At 39.1% G+C, this 16,282-nt stretch overlaps 1 protein-coding gene across 1 annotated transcript; it reads left to right on the forward strand.

The window, feature by feature from the left end:
* Nucleotides 1–29: 29 nt before the first annotated feature.
* Nucleotides 30–13,402, forward strand: ATP5PB (ATP synthase peripheral stalk-membrane subunit b). Its single transcript, XM_008147158.3, has 7 exons — nt 30–169; nt 444–480; nt 5,002–5,147; nt 7,621–7,784; nt 8,246–8,371; nt 12,032–12,211; nt 13,148–13,402. The coding sequence occupies exons 1-7, from the start codon at nt 130–132 to the stop codon at nt 13,223–13,225; spliced, it is 771 nt and encodes a 256-aa protein (XP_008145380.1). The 5' UTR covers nt 30–129; the 3' UTR covers nt 13,226–13,402.
* The last annotated feature ends 2,880 nt before the right edge of the window (nt 13,403–16,282 follow it).

Genomic DNA, 16,282 nt, shown 5'->3' on the forward strand with positions numbered 1-16,282 from the left:
AGTTGAGGGAACGAAGGTTCGCGTTCTCTTCTCGCGAGACTTGCGGGCGACCATCTTGCTCGGACTCTGATAGAATCCTTCGTCCGGGTCACCGGGACGCCAAGACCGCCGAGCCTGCCCTCGCTGACCATGCTGTCTCGGGTGGTGTTTTCTGCAGCCGCCGCAGCGGGTGAGAGGTGTAGACCTGGTTGGGGCTATCAGAGTGACCATAGAGAAGCGCGTCTAGGGTTACGCGGAGTGGGTGGGAGGAAAGTGGTTGAAGAAACGCTAGCGAGCCTTGGGCCTCAGTGGGGAGTTAATTAGCGCCGCTCGGAAGGTGAGCGAGAGGTCTCGGGGGACAGGAAAGAGGTGAGTGGCCTTAGAGGTCGGGCCTGCGGAGACCAAGGAAGGGGCAAAGTAAATGTCACCTTGACCTTGCTGACCTGCGCCGTGTGTCTTTGCAGCCCCCTCTCTGAAGAACGCCGCCCTCCTCGGCCCAGGGTAAGTGAGAGGGGCGTAATACTCCCCTTCGTCCTTGTTTTGTCCTCGCATTTCGCTTCTCTGTGACCTCTTAGCTGTGGGCCAGAAATTACCTTTTTTTTTTTTAAGGTAATTTTGGAACGCGTAAAGCCTTATTCAAACACTTGGGCTTCTGAACTGTCCTAGAATATCGTCGTCGTATCACAGAATGGCAAAGATGAAGCGTTTAGGTGATGTGTTCTAACTAAACTATAGTCTGGTTTGATGTCTTCTAAGCCCCGCCCCTCTCCCTTGTGACCTTCAGCTAGACATAACTGCCACATTGCGAATCAGAGTGCCTATCAGAATTTTTGCATACCCAAGAACAAGTTTTTGCTTTGTTTTTAATTAAATTTATTGGGGTGACATTGATCAATAACATTAAGTTTCAAGTGCACAGTTCTATAATACATCACCTGTATATTGCATTGTGTGCTCACCAACCAAAGTCTAGTTTCCTTCCCTCGCCGTATATTTGACCCCCTTTACCCTCCTCTTCAGCCTCCCCCCAGCCCCTTTCTGGTCAGACTGTTGTCTGTGTCTATGAGTTTATTTGTTTTGTTTGTTAGTTTGTTGCTTTCTGTTTCATATCCCACATATGAGTGAACAGGTTTTTTAAAGTAAGACAAAAATGAAGCGAGTTGTTCGCAGTCTGTCTCCCAGAGTCCGACTTTTACTGCCAGGTGATAAGAGTTAGGGAAATCTATTGATTCAATAGCTATTTATTTGCCACCCAGATAGCCAGAGATAGAAAATGAGTAAGGCTTTATGGAGCTCACAGTCTAGAGAGGAGGTACCTATAGAGAAGTGGTTTAGAGTGGCGATTTTCAACCTGTGTGCCACAAGGATTTTAAAACATGCAACACCTGACTATGTAGTCAAGGGCACTGACCTCTCTTCCCTGTCAAATAAAAAAATGACGACAGCCCACACAACAATGGACATCAAGTGAATGTATCAAAATTATACCAATTTTATTTTTGGTCAGGTCGGCCAAAAATATATTTTTTGGCCCTGGCTGGTTTGGCTCAGTGGATAGAGCATTGGCCTTCGGACTGAAAGGTCCCAGGTTCGATTCCGGCCAAGGGCACATGCCTGGGTTTCGGGCTCAATCCCCAGTAGGGGATGTACTGGAGGCAGCCGATCAATGATTCTCTCTCATCATTGATGTTTCACTCTCTCTCTCTCTCTCTCTCTCTCTCTCCCTCTCCCTTCCTCTCTGAAATCAATAAAGAAATATATTTAAAATATGTATATATATATTTTGGTGTGCTGCAGAATTTTAATAATTAGTTATGTGTGCCACGAGATGAAAAGTTTGAAAAATCACTGGTTTAGCATAAAAACTCCAGAGCTAGAAGAAAGAGGTACACCTGGCCTCTCCACTTACCAGCTGTGTGACCTCTGTTTCCTCATCTGCAAAATGGAGATAATTGTACATTATGGGTTATGAAAATTAAAATGGACTTAGTTCCTGTGAAACTATAAAACTAGTGCTGGATACGTAGTATATGCTTAGTAAATATTAGCAGCTGTTATGTTAATATTATTTCATAAAACATGTCCATGTAGGGGAGTAATTTCTGTTTTTAACCGTAAATCTTGCAAAATAATAACTATTCTGTGGCTTGAAAAAGTGGCTTTAATCTATCTGTAATTTTTGAGTATGTAATAAAGCTATGATTGACTGCTTCTAACTTATCAGAGAAAAAAGATTCCATACAAACAAGTAAATAATTATAATACAGGTAACAAATAAAATACACAAGATTCATATATAAGATACAATGAACATCTTCAAATTCTCTTTCTTTCACTTTCCATATCTAATACATCAGCAAGGTTCTTCACCAGATTATACCTGGACTCTGACCACTTCTCCCGCCACCACTCCTAGGGTGTGAACCTCCATCAACTTTCACAGGGGCTATTCCGGTAGTCTCTTAACTAGTCGTCTCCTTGCATCTCTCTTCTTTCCCATTACGGCCCATTCTCCCAGTTGGAATTATGTCCGTCTCCTACCCCACCCCCATAAACCCTCCAGAGCTCCCCATCTCACTTGAAATAAAATCCAAACTTGTATAACCCAAAAGGTCCAAAATGAGCTGATCCTATCATGCCTCTTTATTCACTGTCTTTTTAGCTCATTCTGCGGCCATATGGCCTTCTTGCTGTTCCTTTTAAAACTGGAGCTTATTTTTTGCTCTTCTCTCTTTCCCCTAGGTGGGTCAGTGGCTCAGATGTCCTCTGGCCTCCTACAAAAAGCCTTGCTCCCACTCTGTTGCTCCCTGCCCCCTTACCTTGCTCCGTTTTTCTTCATAGAACCTGAAATAGCTACCTGGAAGTGTGTACAGACGATATACACACTCCCCACACCCTTACAAAAGTGTTGAAGGCTGGGCTTGTCTGCTTGTTGCTGTGCTTTCAGGGCCTGACATAAGTAGGAAGTCAGTGATGAATGTTGGTGGAATGAATAAGTGTTACCCCAAGATCGGAGAGGCCTTGATAAAGGATCTACTAGAGATGTCCTGAAGGCTGGTTGGATTTGGCAGTTATTAAGCGAAAGGCATACCAAGCAGAAGGAACAGCATGCCGCATGTTTTTGTTTTTTGTTGGTTTTTGAGAGCTGTGAGTACTTCTTTATGGCTAGAGGATAGGAGAATGAAGGAAGGTGAGGGTCTAAAATTTGACAGGTGCTCAATCATGTGTGCTATATTAAGTAGTTTGTTTTTCTGTAGGCTTTAAGTAAAAATTGCATTTTAAAAATATTGGCAGCAGTGTGCCAGGGGCTAGGATTAAGGGGTATTTGACCAGAAGAAGACAGACCGGGTTTTGGATTATTAAGTTCAGGCAGGAGTTGAGGGCTTGAACTATGACAGCCAGTTGAGGAGAGGATTTGTGTCAACCTAAAGCCAATTCTCCAGTGCTGTGATTAAAATCAGTGGTTCTCAGCCTGGGCCAGGGTTGCCCTCCATGGGACATTTGGAGGGGGGATGCTACACTAGATGCTTCTAGTGCAGTGATGGGCAACCTTTTGAGCTTGGTGTGTCAAACTTCGCCAAAAAACTGAGCATAACTCGGGTACTGTGTCACTTTGAGGAAAAAACATTTCGCAAATGTTTCATCCTCGGCGTGTCATCAGAAATGGCTAAGCGTGTCAGTGCTGACACGCGTGTCATAGGTTCGCCATCACTGTTCTAGTGTGTACAGACCACAGGGATACTGCTAATCCCTTTACAGTGCACAGAACAGTCTTCTACACCAAAGTATTGCTAATAGTCCAAACTGTCAGTAGTGCTAAGGTTGAGAAACCCTGATTTAAATGAAAGAATCTTGAGCATGATTCTCAGATTTCAAAAGTTGGTGGGGTATTGAAACTAAAAGAAAATACTATAGAGTGTAAACTGTAATTCAAAAAGATAAAAAACAATAATGTTAAAAAGACAAGCAGTGAACCAAAATCAAAGAAATAATATAAACTCTTACATTGCAAGGGGATAGAGGTACAGAGAGTTGGGAGGGGGGACAAAAACATACCAAGTATTTGAAGGAGACTACGCTTGACAGCTAATAGGAAAATGACTAGTGGATTTTATTTAATCAGAAACCTAATGAGACACCAATTTGCTATAACTGCTAAAAACGGAATCTTAGGCTACTTCAGTACAAGAATAATTTGCAAATCCACTGTAGTACAATACAATAGTTCAAGCCCAATAATGGCAATAGCAAGTTCAGAATGTATATTTGTAGAAAGAATGATTTGGTCATGCTGTGTTAAGAGTATTTGTTCAGTTCTGTGTACCTAATTTTTGTAAACAAAATCAGAGAGCTCCTTGTGGTGGACAGTCAGGATTGTGTGGGGAATGAGATGTTTAACCCAGATACACTAGTATGAGAGTTATCTTCGTACAGAGAAAAATAAAATCAGAACCAGTGAAAGGAGGTTTCAAGACATACATAGCCATTCAATTCAAAGATGAACATAATTAGAGCTACCTAACACTGAAAAAAACCTGTTTCACATAGTGTTGGTCAGCACCCCATCCCAGAGAATATTCAGAAAGGTCAAAGTTCTTGCCAACAGGGAGCTCATAACACAGTGGACATGTAATAGTTAACCACTTACATAGGACTTGAACACATGCCAAGTACCATTCTAAGCAGGTTTAGGATTTGAACCTAGATAGTCAGCCTTCGGTCTATGTTCTTATATATTTCCATGCTGATAATAGATGACTGATGAGACTTACAGAAGGGATTCTAGTTTTGGGTAGACGATTACATACGACTACGTAAGTCATTTGCCCTTGTCACACAGCTAATTATTAGACCCTAACCTTCCTGTTCTTGGTCTATTCTTTCTGTTATGACCTTTCTGTTCTTGGTCTCTTTCTCTTTCTTGTTGCTTCAGTCTTTATCCCCACTCATTATTTCTACTAACTTCATACAGTGTGTTCTCTTTAACGAATAGGCTTTAAATTTGTGTAATTGCTACCTTAGGGTATTGCAAGCAACAAGAATCTTTCACACTGGGCAGCCAAGTCTTGCCCCTGTACCACCTCTTCCTGAATATGGAGGAAAAGTTCGTCTTGGACTGATCCCTGAGGAATTCTTCCAGTTTCTTTACCCTAAAACCGGTGTAACAGGTGAGCATTTGCCCAGTATTGATAGTATGTTGGATTATGTGATTTATGTTAACCTAGGATTTGGGCAGCCTCTTACCTCTTCACATACACCACAAAAATCAAGCCAGTTGTTTTAAAAGTAATTGTGGAAGTGATTCAATATAACAATTTAGTTGCTCTAACTTGTCTTTGGAATAAATTTGTTTGGGATTTTAACTCGATTTTTAGCATTGTCTCCATTTGTTGATATACTAAATTTATTGAATGCCTGCTCTATGCCAGACATTGGTCTAGGCATGCAGTGGTGTGCCATCACAGAACATACATTCTATTGTAGGATACACAATAAAGAAACAAGTAACTGTATAATATACTGTCTAATAGAAATAGCTGTGGATTAGAATAAAGCCAGGTAAGGCAGTAGAGTGTATTTAATTGTATATGTAAGCATGAAAACACAAAAGTGGGCTGTGTTTATCAGTTTTTTCCCTTTCAAAAAAGCATAAAGTGTTGTGAAACATTGCATTTTTGTAATGCATCTAGAGGCCCGGTGCACGGATTCGTGCACTGGTGGGGTCCCTCAGCCTGTCCTGCACTCTCTCGTAACCCGGGACCCCTCTGGGAATGTCGGATGGGCCGAAACCGGCAGTCCAATATCCCCCGAGGGATGTAGCAGTGTGCAAAGTGGCAGGTGTCTGGAGAGGAGCCTGAGCCAGGGCCGGTGCTTTGCCGCTACTGCTCATCCCAACCCCACTGTGCCTGCCTAGGTAGCGCTGACATGAAGGCAGGAGAGGCTCCCGGTTGCTAGCCGGCAGCCCGACTTCTGGTTGAGCTGAGCCTGACTTCTGGTTGAGCAGCGCTCCCCATGTGGGAGCGCACTGACTACCAGGGGGCAGCTCCTGCATTGAGCGTCTGCCCCCTAGTGGTCAGTGCACATCATAGCGACCGGTCATAATGGTTGCTTAGGCTTTTATGTATAGAGAGAAGATATACTTTCACTTAACACTATTTAATTCCCATGAAGACATTTTAATTACCCAGAAGAACTAGGAAACCAAGGATTTACCAAATTTATTCTCTCTTTAGTAACTGAGTTGTACTTAAATCCAGATTCTCCAATTAGGCTTAGTGTCCTTTCTGCTACATGCACTGCCTTGCTAGGACTGTGGAACATTGGAAACCAGGGTGTGTTTTTTTAACCCTCCAGGGAGTGCCTAAGTTAGCATTTTCCTAACTGAAATTGCAAGAAACGTTAGTGTCCCCAGATCTCCATAGATGATGAAAATGTTACATGTGAAGACCTTTTTTTTGCAAAATCACATTTAAAATCTATATAAAGAAGGCAAATTAAAAAAAAAAAAAAACTTGAAACATTGTATGGGAAACTCTGGGTAAAATATTTTTGAAACTCTAGTTGACCCTTGACATGGGTTTGAACTGTAGGCGTCCATTTATATGGATATTTTTCAATAAATACTGTAAATGTATTTTTCTTATGTCTCTAACTTACTTTATTGTAAGAACAGCATATAATACATATAACATACAAGATATGTGTTATTCGACTGTATATGATATTGGGTAAGGCTTCCATCAACAGAAGGTTATTGGTAGTTAAATTTGGAGGCGGGGGGGGGGGGTGTCAAAAGTTATGTGGGTTTTGGTCTGCTTTGTCTCTGCTTAGTGTCCTGGGAGGCAATAAAGGATAGCTATATTGAAAGGATTTGAAGATGCTATAGGAATTGAGAACCCCGATATCTAATTATTCCTTTTTTATGTATATACTACTTTATAGCTGTAGTTGTTTTTTATCTTCATTGTCAGGTTCCTAGTCAATAAAAATAAGCAGCAGTAGATAAATTTTATCCTGACTAATGTTCCCATTCAATAAATTGTACATTTTGCTGAACAAATTACTTCTGAAAGTTACCTGACATCTTTGGAATAGTTCCTGTTTGTTGAGCAGCTGTGCTAGGCAATTAATTTTTTTAAAAAATATATGTTTTTATTGATTTTATAGAGAGGGAGAAAGAGATAGAAATATCAGTGAGAGAAACATCGATTGGCTGCCTCCTGCACACCCCCTAGTGGGAATCGAGCCAACAACGTGGGCATGTGCCCTTGACCAGGAATCAAACCAGCGACCTCTTGGTGCATGGGTCAACACTCAGCCATTGAGCAACACCAGCCAGGCTGTGCTAGGCACTTTACATACATTATTTTTAATTTCATCAACCCTGTGAAGAAGGTACTGTTTCTATTTTACAGATGAGGAATCTAAGCTTAGAAATTACTTATATTCCCCAGTTTCTTATAAGTTGTAGAGTCAGATTTCTTTGAGTTCAGATCCTTGTTCTCTCAACTCTACCATAATGCTTCTCAATCCAGTATTCTGTCTTTGAATCCAATTATTTTAATCATTATTTGGCCTTTAATTAAATGCAGAATTATCTTTCTATCTTACCCATCATAAAATAACTTTTTCTTTTTTTAGGACCCTATGTGCTCGGAACTGGGCTTATCTTATATTTTCTATCCAAAGAAATATATGTGGTTACTCCAGACACCATCTCTGCTATATCAACAATAGGGTTGCTTGTCTATGTCATTAAAAAATATGGTGCCTCTATTGGGGAATTTGCTGATAAACTCAATGAGGTAAGAACCAATAAACCTTATTTCCCATTTGAGACCATAGAAGAAGTATCAAGGCCATCAAGTGATGTTTTTGATATGAATGTGTGTGTGTGTGTGTGTGTGTGTGTGTGTGTGTGTGTGTGTGTATGTCTGTATATATATTCAATGTAATTAGAAATTAATCTAATTATAATGAGTACAATTATAGGTGTTGATACGTTACTAATTTGAGATCAGAAATCATAAATTTTTGGAAATCTACCAAACTTTCTCCAGCTTTTCCATGGTTTTGTTCATTCAGCAGATATTGTGTAGCTGTCATGGGCAATTCTTTTCAAGGATTTGTGCATTTCTCTCTATATGTGTGTATGTTTCTGTGTTTTTATAAGTGAGGGATATAACTTTGAGGAAAAATAAAATGAATTTTTTTTTATTACTTTTGGTACTTTCACTGATCTTTGTTCTAAATATCATAATTGCAGCAACAAATTGCCCAACTAGAAGAAGCGAAGCAGGCTACCATCAAAGGCATCCAGGATGCAATTGCTATGGAGAAGTCCCAGCAGGCACTGGTTCAAAAGCGCCATTACCTTTTTGATGTCCAGAGGGTAGGTTTCAGAACTTTCTAAGGAGAATGAAGTTACTCATTTGCATGCATTTAAAAAAAAAATTTAGACTCTCTTACATGAGGAATGGCTGGAGATTGAGCATATTTTATTTAGAAAAGAGAAGATTTAGGTGGGGGTTGGCAGTTAAGGCTGTTTAGACATTAAAGACCTATCAGGTGTATAAATGTTTAGTTATTACTCTAAAATTAGAAAGAGCTAAAATTATAAATCCACTCAAAAGGAAAAAAATCATTAAGTTACAGCTGATTAAAGAATGGAATTCACTGTCTGAGGCATGTCACGAGGAAACATGTTTGCTGTAAGAAAATCTGATACTTACATTCCAAATTTATAAGCAGTTTCAGGTAGTTGTAGAGCTTTTTACCATGGTCAGAGCAGAATTAGATTCTAAAATATTTAGTTTTTAAAACCACTTTAGGAAAATGTCCAAATATTTTGTTGTTACTTTGAGTACATTACTTTATGCCTGATATTTAAAGTGAGATGTCCTTATATTGAGGTTTTATGTTATAGAAATACCCATGACATGAAAAATGACATGCAAAGGTAAAGTAAGTATCTGAATAGTAAGGCTCTAGTCCAATATTTCTTTTTTTTTTTTTTTTAATATATTTTTATTGATTTTTTTTACAGAGAGGAAGGGAGAAGGAGAGAGAGTTAGAAACATCAATGAGAGAGAAGCATTGATCAGCTGCCTCCTGCACAGCTCCCACTGGGGATGTGCTCGCAACCAAGGTACATGCCCTTTACCGGAATTGAACCTGGGACCCTTCAGTCCCCAGGCCGACACTCTATCCAGTGAACCAAACCAGCTAGGGCTAGTCCAATATTTCTTAGTGTGGTCTCAGTACCACACAAGCATCAGTCATTTGGTGCAGGTTTTTGGACCCATTCTAAGACCTATGGAATCAGAACCTCTGCTAGGAGCTATCCAGATATCTATAGTTTAAAAACAGGATGCCTGAAGATTCTTAAGCACATGAATGTTTTAAAACCTCTTTCCATGCATAATTAGGTTACAACCAGAGAATGCATCTGCCTCATGCATAATTGAGTTCTTCCTCTATGGAGACACCAGTCAAGACAGGTTCTGGGATTACAGCAGAGAACAAAACCAAGTCTGCCATCGTGGAATCTACTTTCTAGCCAAGGGTTTAGAGAAGGACAGAAAAAAAATTGATCAGATGTGAGTGTCAATTGGTAATAAGTGCTATGTAGAGCAATAAACTAATGTTAAAGGGAAAGAGATTTTAGAAGGAGAAAGTTACTATTTTAATGGGCAGTCTAGAAAGGCCTTTAATGTGATTTTTGAGCAGAAACCGCAAGAAGTAATGGTGCAGCTATGTGGATTTCTGGAGAAGTAGTATTCTAGGCAGAGGGAAGAACATTTGTAATGTCATCCCTAAACCTGGAAGCTTGCTCAGTATAGTCAAGGAAAGTAAGGAGGCCAATGTAACTGAAATAGATTGATTGGGTGAGGAGGAGAATTTTAAAAAAAGCAAGGTGGAGTGTGGCCAGGGGCTAGATCATATAAAGTCTTACAGGCTTCTGGAAGAACTTTGACCTGTACTCTGAAGGAGAGAGAAAGTCACTGAAGCTTTTAAGCAAAGGAGTGATATGCTCTCACTTACGTTTTGAAGGATCACTCTGATTGTCCTGTTGCAGATAGCCTTTGGTCTTATATGCATTGATTTGAAATGCCAGTGAGTTGGTAAAGTAGAGTTAGGGTCATTGGATATATGAGTCTGGAATTGATGGGGATAATTCCAGGCTGCAGATTTGGGAGTCATGAGCTTACAGGTGGCGATTAAATCCATAAGTTTGAAACACAAGGGGAAAAAACAGGTAAAAACAAGTATTGTTTCAATTTGTAGTCCCTCTACTTATGGTCAAGTAATAAAGGGCCTAAGAATTTACCATAGGATTTAGCAACATGGAGGTTCTTGGTGACCTTGGTAAGGGCTACTTTAGTGAAGCGATTGGAGTGGGTTGAAGAAAATGGAAGAAAAGAAATTGGAGTCAGTATAGACAACTGAAAATTGTCACGGAGTTTTACTGAAATGGTGGGCAAAGAAATTAATAGTTAGGAGGGGAGGATGTAGGAATCGAGAGATTTGAAAAAAAAAAAAAAGGAAAGTATCATTACATATGAGCATCTGATAGAAGTTAGAAAAAAATTAATGCAAGAAAGGAGAGGGGAGAGTTTGCTGGAGGGATGTCCTTCAATAGGCCAGAGGGCTTGGGATAGAATGCACAAGTGGAGGGGTTGGCTTCAAGAGCGTAGACAGTTCAGCCATAGTTACAGAAAGAAAGGCAGCGCATGTGAGTGTAGATTCAGGTAGGATGTTTTATGTGGTGGTAGAAGCTTGTGGAAATTCTTTTATTGCTTCCTCTTTCTCAGTGAAACAGGAAGTTCATTTGCTGCCAGTTGGAAGTAGGGAAGAAGATAGAGATTTGAGGGGAAAGAGGATCAGGAGAGGGAATGGACTAATGAACTGTACTTGGAAGTATTAAGGGCCTAAGTGAGATTAACATACAAGCCTTTACATTTGACAGGCAGACCTGTAAGGAATCTCATCACACACGAGGAAATGACAGTGTCCCTGTCACCATTATTAATTTGATAATGTTCTGGAGGCATGAGTTGATATTATTAGAGAAGAGAAAGAAACGAGAGGTATAAAAATTCAAAAAGGCAAAGTTAATCTTATAGATTACCTAATTATATACCTAGAAAACCTAAGAGAAGCAACATAACTCTTAAAACAATAAGCAAATTCAGCAAGGTGTCTGGATACAAAATTAATATTAAACAAAATCAGTAGCCTTCTATATACAAATAGCAGTCCATCCGAAAATACACTGGAGGAAGATAAACCATTTAGAAAAAGATGCCTAGGAGTAAACTTAACTAGAAATGTATAATCTTTTCCCTTTATGAAGTGCTTGTGAGGTATGAGGCTCTGAGATTAGAAGGCTCACTATTATAAAGACATCAATTCTACTTTAATCTCTAAATTTTAACACATTCCTAGAAAGAAAATACTAAGAGATAGAGATGGGATGTTGGGACTTGGACAAATTGATTAATAGAAAATTTAAAATTTTAACGGATATTCTGAAAAAGTGAAGTTATGAGGAACAGTCCTGCCAAACTTTAAAATTCACTGTAAAATTAGAATGAACTTGAAATAGTACAGTCTGGTATATGAATAGAAAGTCAGATGAGAGGGTTTAGAAATAGACCTAAACACATAAGGCAGTTTACATCAATGGCATTTCATCTTAGTGGAGGAAAGACAAATGGGTACCTTTGTCAGTAGTATAAAGTTGGTTTCCTACCTTTTGCCTCCTACTAAAATAAATTTCAAATGAATTAAAGATCTTATTAAATGACTTGACAAAAGTAGAAAAAGAGAGCATGACGGGGCCTTTTCTAGTAAAGATAACAATCCAGAAACTTACGTGTGGTATGATGTTAACTAGATTCATTGTGGTAATCATTTCACAGTATATACAAATACAGAATCATTGAATGCATGAAATTAGCATAGAGGTCAATTACACTTAATAAAAAAAAATTTGTAAACTAAAAGTTGAAGTGCAAACAGTTTTCATCATTCCTTAATTTTGCTTCAGAATAACATTGCCATGGCCTTGGAGGTTACTTACCGGGAACGGCTGCATAGAGTATGCAAGGAGGTCAAGAGTCGCATGGACTATCATATCTCTGTGCAGAATATGATGCGTCGGAAGGAACAAGAGCACATGGTGCAGTGGGTGGAGAAGCATGTGGTACAGAGCATCTCTGCACAGCAGGTACATGGTGTTTGAAGCTTCTGAACTTGGAGTGGTATCTCTGACAGGCGTCCGCTGGTGGCCCAGCCAGGAGTTTTTAGAGACAATCTCTGGTTGGTTTTTCTGAATAGTGGAACCTAGAAAATGCTGCACAGCTACCTGGGTGGCTTCCTCCTCCTTCGGAGTTTGGCTAAAGGCCTCTTATCTCAGGTCAGAACAATAGATTGTTCAGAACACTGGGTGTTGCAGACTGTGATCAAGTTCATCATTTGGGAAACATTAACCAACACATTTAATTTCTCTATAAAAGAGACTGGACAAGGCTATTTCTGAGCCCCTTCCATTTCCTAATTTCATGATTTTCATTCCATTTCCTCTTTCCCAACACCTGATTTATTGGTCTTGAACAGAAATTTTTTCTATTTACCTAAACTTGATTTCCTTTTTAAAAATTATGTTCTTTATTTACTTATGACATGACTTCTTTCCCAGATATATAGTGTTATATTAATGAATTGTTTTTTTAATAAACTTGTAAAAATAACATATACTTATTTTAAAAAGTTTGAAAATATTAAAAAATGCAGAAAATAAAAAGTTATTTTCATTCTTAATAATTCTGTATTGCTAATGTTAGTTTGCTCTCTTTCAAGGAGCTATATAGCTCACACCGATGGCATGTGGTTACAGGAGTAACTGGCTTCAAACTCGACAAGGATTTCACTTATAAAAGCTATGAGCCAGGGGATTTTAACTAATCCCCTGGATTTTCTTAAAATAAATTGTTTCTTCCCTGTGTAAATAAGTAAATAATTCCTAATAGTCTATTATATTAAGTCAGTAATACAACTAAACATTGTGTAAGAATCTCAAGGTTTTGTAGGAGATAAGAATTACGTGTTTATATCCTTCCGTGATTTGGAAAGATCTAACCAGATTTCTCTTTCCTTATCACAGGAAAAGGAGACGATTGCCAAGTGCATTTCAGATCTAAAGCTGCTTGCAAAGAAGGCTCAAGCACAGCCAGTTATGTAAATGCATCTATCTCGACTGAGACAGCTAGAAACACTTGAGTGACTGACTGGAAACTAGGCTTTCTGTGACAAAAGCTTTCTGTATCGCCATCTGCTGGAGTTACAATTTACCCCACTTAAAAATGAAAAGCGTGAGTTTCATCTAGTGAGAGAATTAAAACAATCTATTGGCCAGTGAGATGTTTATTGTCCTTCTTGCTCTGCATTTTGAGTTCTGTGATCACTTTTGAATAAGCAGTTTCCTTTTACTACAATTTGGTACCTGACTAAAGACTACCAAGTTATAATTTAAATTTGTAATTAAATTTGAAACAATAAAATGACAGTTGAAACAAGGTTTTTTCAAATTGCATAATCTTCTGAAATACTATTTCAACATTTGCCATATGGATAAAAATGTCATTGAAATGATCTTCTTGTTTATAAGACCATTATTATTGGTAAGCTGTTTCTAGCTAACTGACAGGTTATGGACAATTTAAAGGTTCTTAAAATAACGAAAGGGAATATTGTACATCAAGCCATTCCATTTACTTTGTTATAATTTTAGTAGTATATCAATGGAAAATATTATGGACTCAATGTGTCTTAAAATTGCTCTTAAGAATCCAGCAGATAGCCATAGCTGGTTTGGCTCTGTGTATAAAGCATTGGCCTGTGGACCAAAGGATCCCGGGTTCAATTCCGGTCAAGGGCACATACCCGTTTGCAGACTTTTCCCAGGCATGGGCCCTGGTCAGGGCTCGTGCAGGAGACAACCATTCGATGTGTTTCTCTCTGTCTTTCCCTTTCTCTTTAACTCTCCCTAAAAATCGATGGAAAAATATTAACAACAACAAAAAAAGAATCCAGCAGATAAATCAGAAAGTTCTGCCCTTCCATAGGTTTGTCTGCATTTAATTCTTTCATGTTTACATAAAGTTTTACTTGTACACAAATGGGCAACTTCCATAATAGGAAATATTTGAAAATATGTATCATATGAGTAATTGCTATTTTCTTGACTTCCTATGATTTTAACTTACATAAAATTGTTTGGGTCAATATTTATTGATGACTAATATATTCATTTACTCTAGAAATCAAATTGATATAAGGGATTTGACTTGATGCTGTCAGTGAGCTGGTTAAAGCAGTCTCTCTCTTTGTTTTTAATGCAGGAGCTTGAAGTTCACAGAACAGGCAGTTAAGAAGGGAATATGAATATAAAGTGGGAGAGGGTAGGAATGAGTGAAAATCACAAGTACACACTGAAATCATCAGTTTTATTACCTCTGACCTTGATGGTAAGATTGTCCTACAAAACCCCAGGCCCTTCATCACACATACGTAGTCCAAACGTTTGAGAAGCTGAAGGATGATCCAGTGGAAGATTGGGAAGTTGCAGACCACAGATGACAACAGATACGGGCTACAAAACAGTCGCCTCACATCTGCCCTCTAAACTTGCTCAAGAATCTCTTGCAGCTCACTCTCACTAGAACAGTGGTCGGCAAACCGCAGCTTGTGAGCCACATTCGGCTCTTTGGCACCTTGAGTTTTTAGCAAAGGCCAGCTTAGGAGTACCCTAATTAAGTAATAACAATGTACCTACCTTTATAGTTTAAGTTTAAAAAATTTGGCTCTCAAAAGAAATTTTTTAAAAATATATATATTTTATTGATTTTTTTACAGAGAGGAAGAGAGAGGGACAGAGAGTTAGAAACATCGATGAGAGAGAAACATCGATCAGCTGCCTCCTGCACACCCCCCACTGGGGATGTGCCTGCAACCAAGGTACATGCCCTTGACTGGAATCGAACCTGGGACCCTTGAGTCCGCAGGCCGACGCTCTATCCACTGAGCCAAACCAGTCAGGGCTCAAAAGAAATTTCAATTGTTGTACTGTTGATATTTGACTCTGTTGACTAATGAGTTTGCCGACCACTGCACTAGAATATTCAAGGAAGAGAATTCTGGAAAGTATAGTTCAGTCTAACCTAGTGGTCAGCAAACTCCTTAGTCAACAGAGCCAAATATCAACAATACAACGATTGAAATTTCTTTTGAGAGCCAAATTTTTTTAACTTAAACTATATTCAAATTTAAAAAATTTTTAAAACTTAAAATTTTTTAAACTTAAACTAGGTACATTGTTATTAATTAGGGTACTCCTAAGCTGGCCTTTGCTAAAAAAACTCAAGGGGCCAAAGAGCCGTGTGTGGCTCGCGAGCCGCAGTTTGCCGACCACTGGTCTAACCAAATCGACATGTTATGAACCACCACAACTATCCTGTCAAATGTTAACCTGAATGAGTAAAACTTAAAGCAAAAATTCTAGTCCTAAGAAGTCAATGAGCCGAAACCGGTTTGGCTCAGTGGATAGAGCGTCGGCCTGCGGACTCAAGGGTCCCAGGTTCGATTCCGGTCAAGGGCATGTACCTTGGTTGCGGGCACATCCCCAGTAGGGGGTGTGCAAGAGGCAACTGATCGATGTTTTTCTCTCATCGATGTTTCTAACTCTCCCTCTCCCTTCCTCTCTGTAAAAAATCAATAAAATATATTAAAAAAAAAAAAAAGTCAAAGCATCTAGTAAAACATGGAGAACAGAAAAGCAATAGGTTAGAAAAGAAATGGTGTCTGGGCTGGCACTGAGAGAAAGTTAGCCAAGGAAGTTGGGATTGGAATCCAGGAAGGTGGAGCAGCATCTGAGTGTAGAGAAGCCACTGGAGGAGAGTAACATTTTTTCAACTCAAGAAGTTAAAAGAGTGAAACATAAGTAGTAAGGAATTATATTTGAGTCCCTAAATTCTATGCTTAGAAGTTAGATTTTGTTCTGAAGACGGGGAAACCAGTGAAAAAGATCTCAAGCAGAGAAATGATGACTAGAATCTTGTTTCAGAACAATCAGTAGCAACTAGAGGGTGGTTTGGAGAGAGGATGTTGGCTCATTCTAACTAAAGGACATTGAAGACCTTAACTAAAGGCCTTAGCAGTGTGGATGGAAAGAGAGGAATTACTGAGAAATACTAGAGGCAACATTAGTAGGACTTGAGCAGGGAGACTATGGAAGAAGGAG

Source organism: Eptesicus fuscus, chromosome 22 (genome assembly GCF_027574615.1).
Source record: "Eptesicus fuscus isolate TK198812 chromosome 22, DD_ASM_mEF_20220401, whole genome shotgun sequence".
In the NCBI taxonomy this organism is placed as follows: Eukaryota; Metazoa; Chordata; class Mammalia; order Chiroptera; family Vespertilionidae; genus Eptesicus; species Eptesicus fuscus.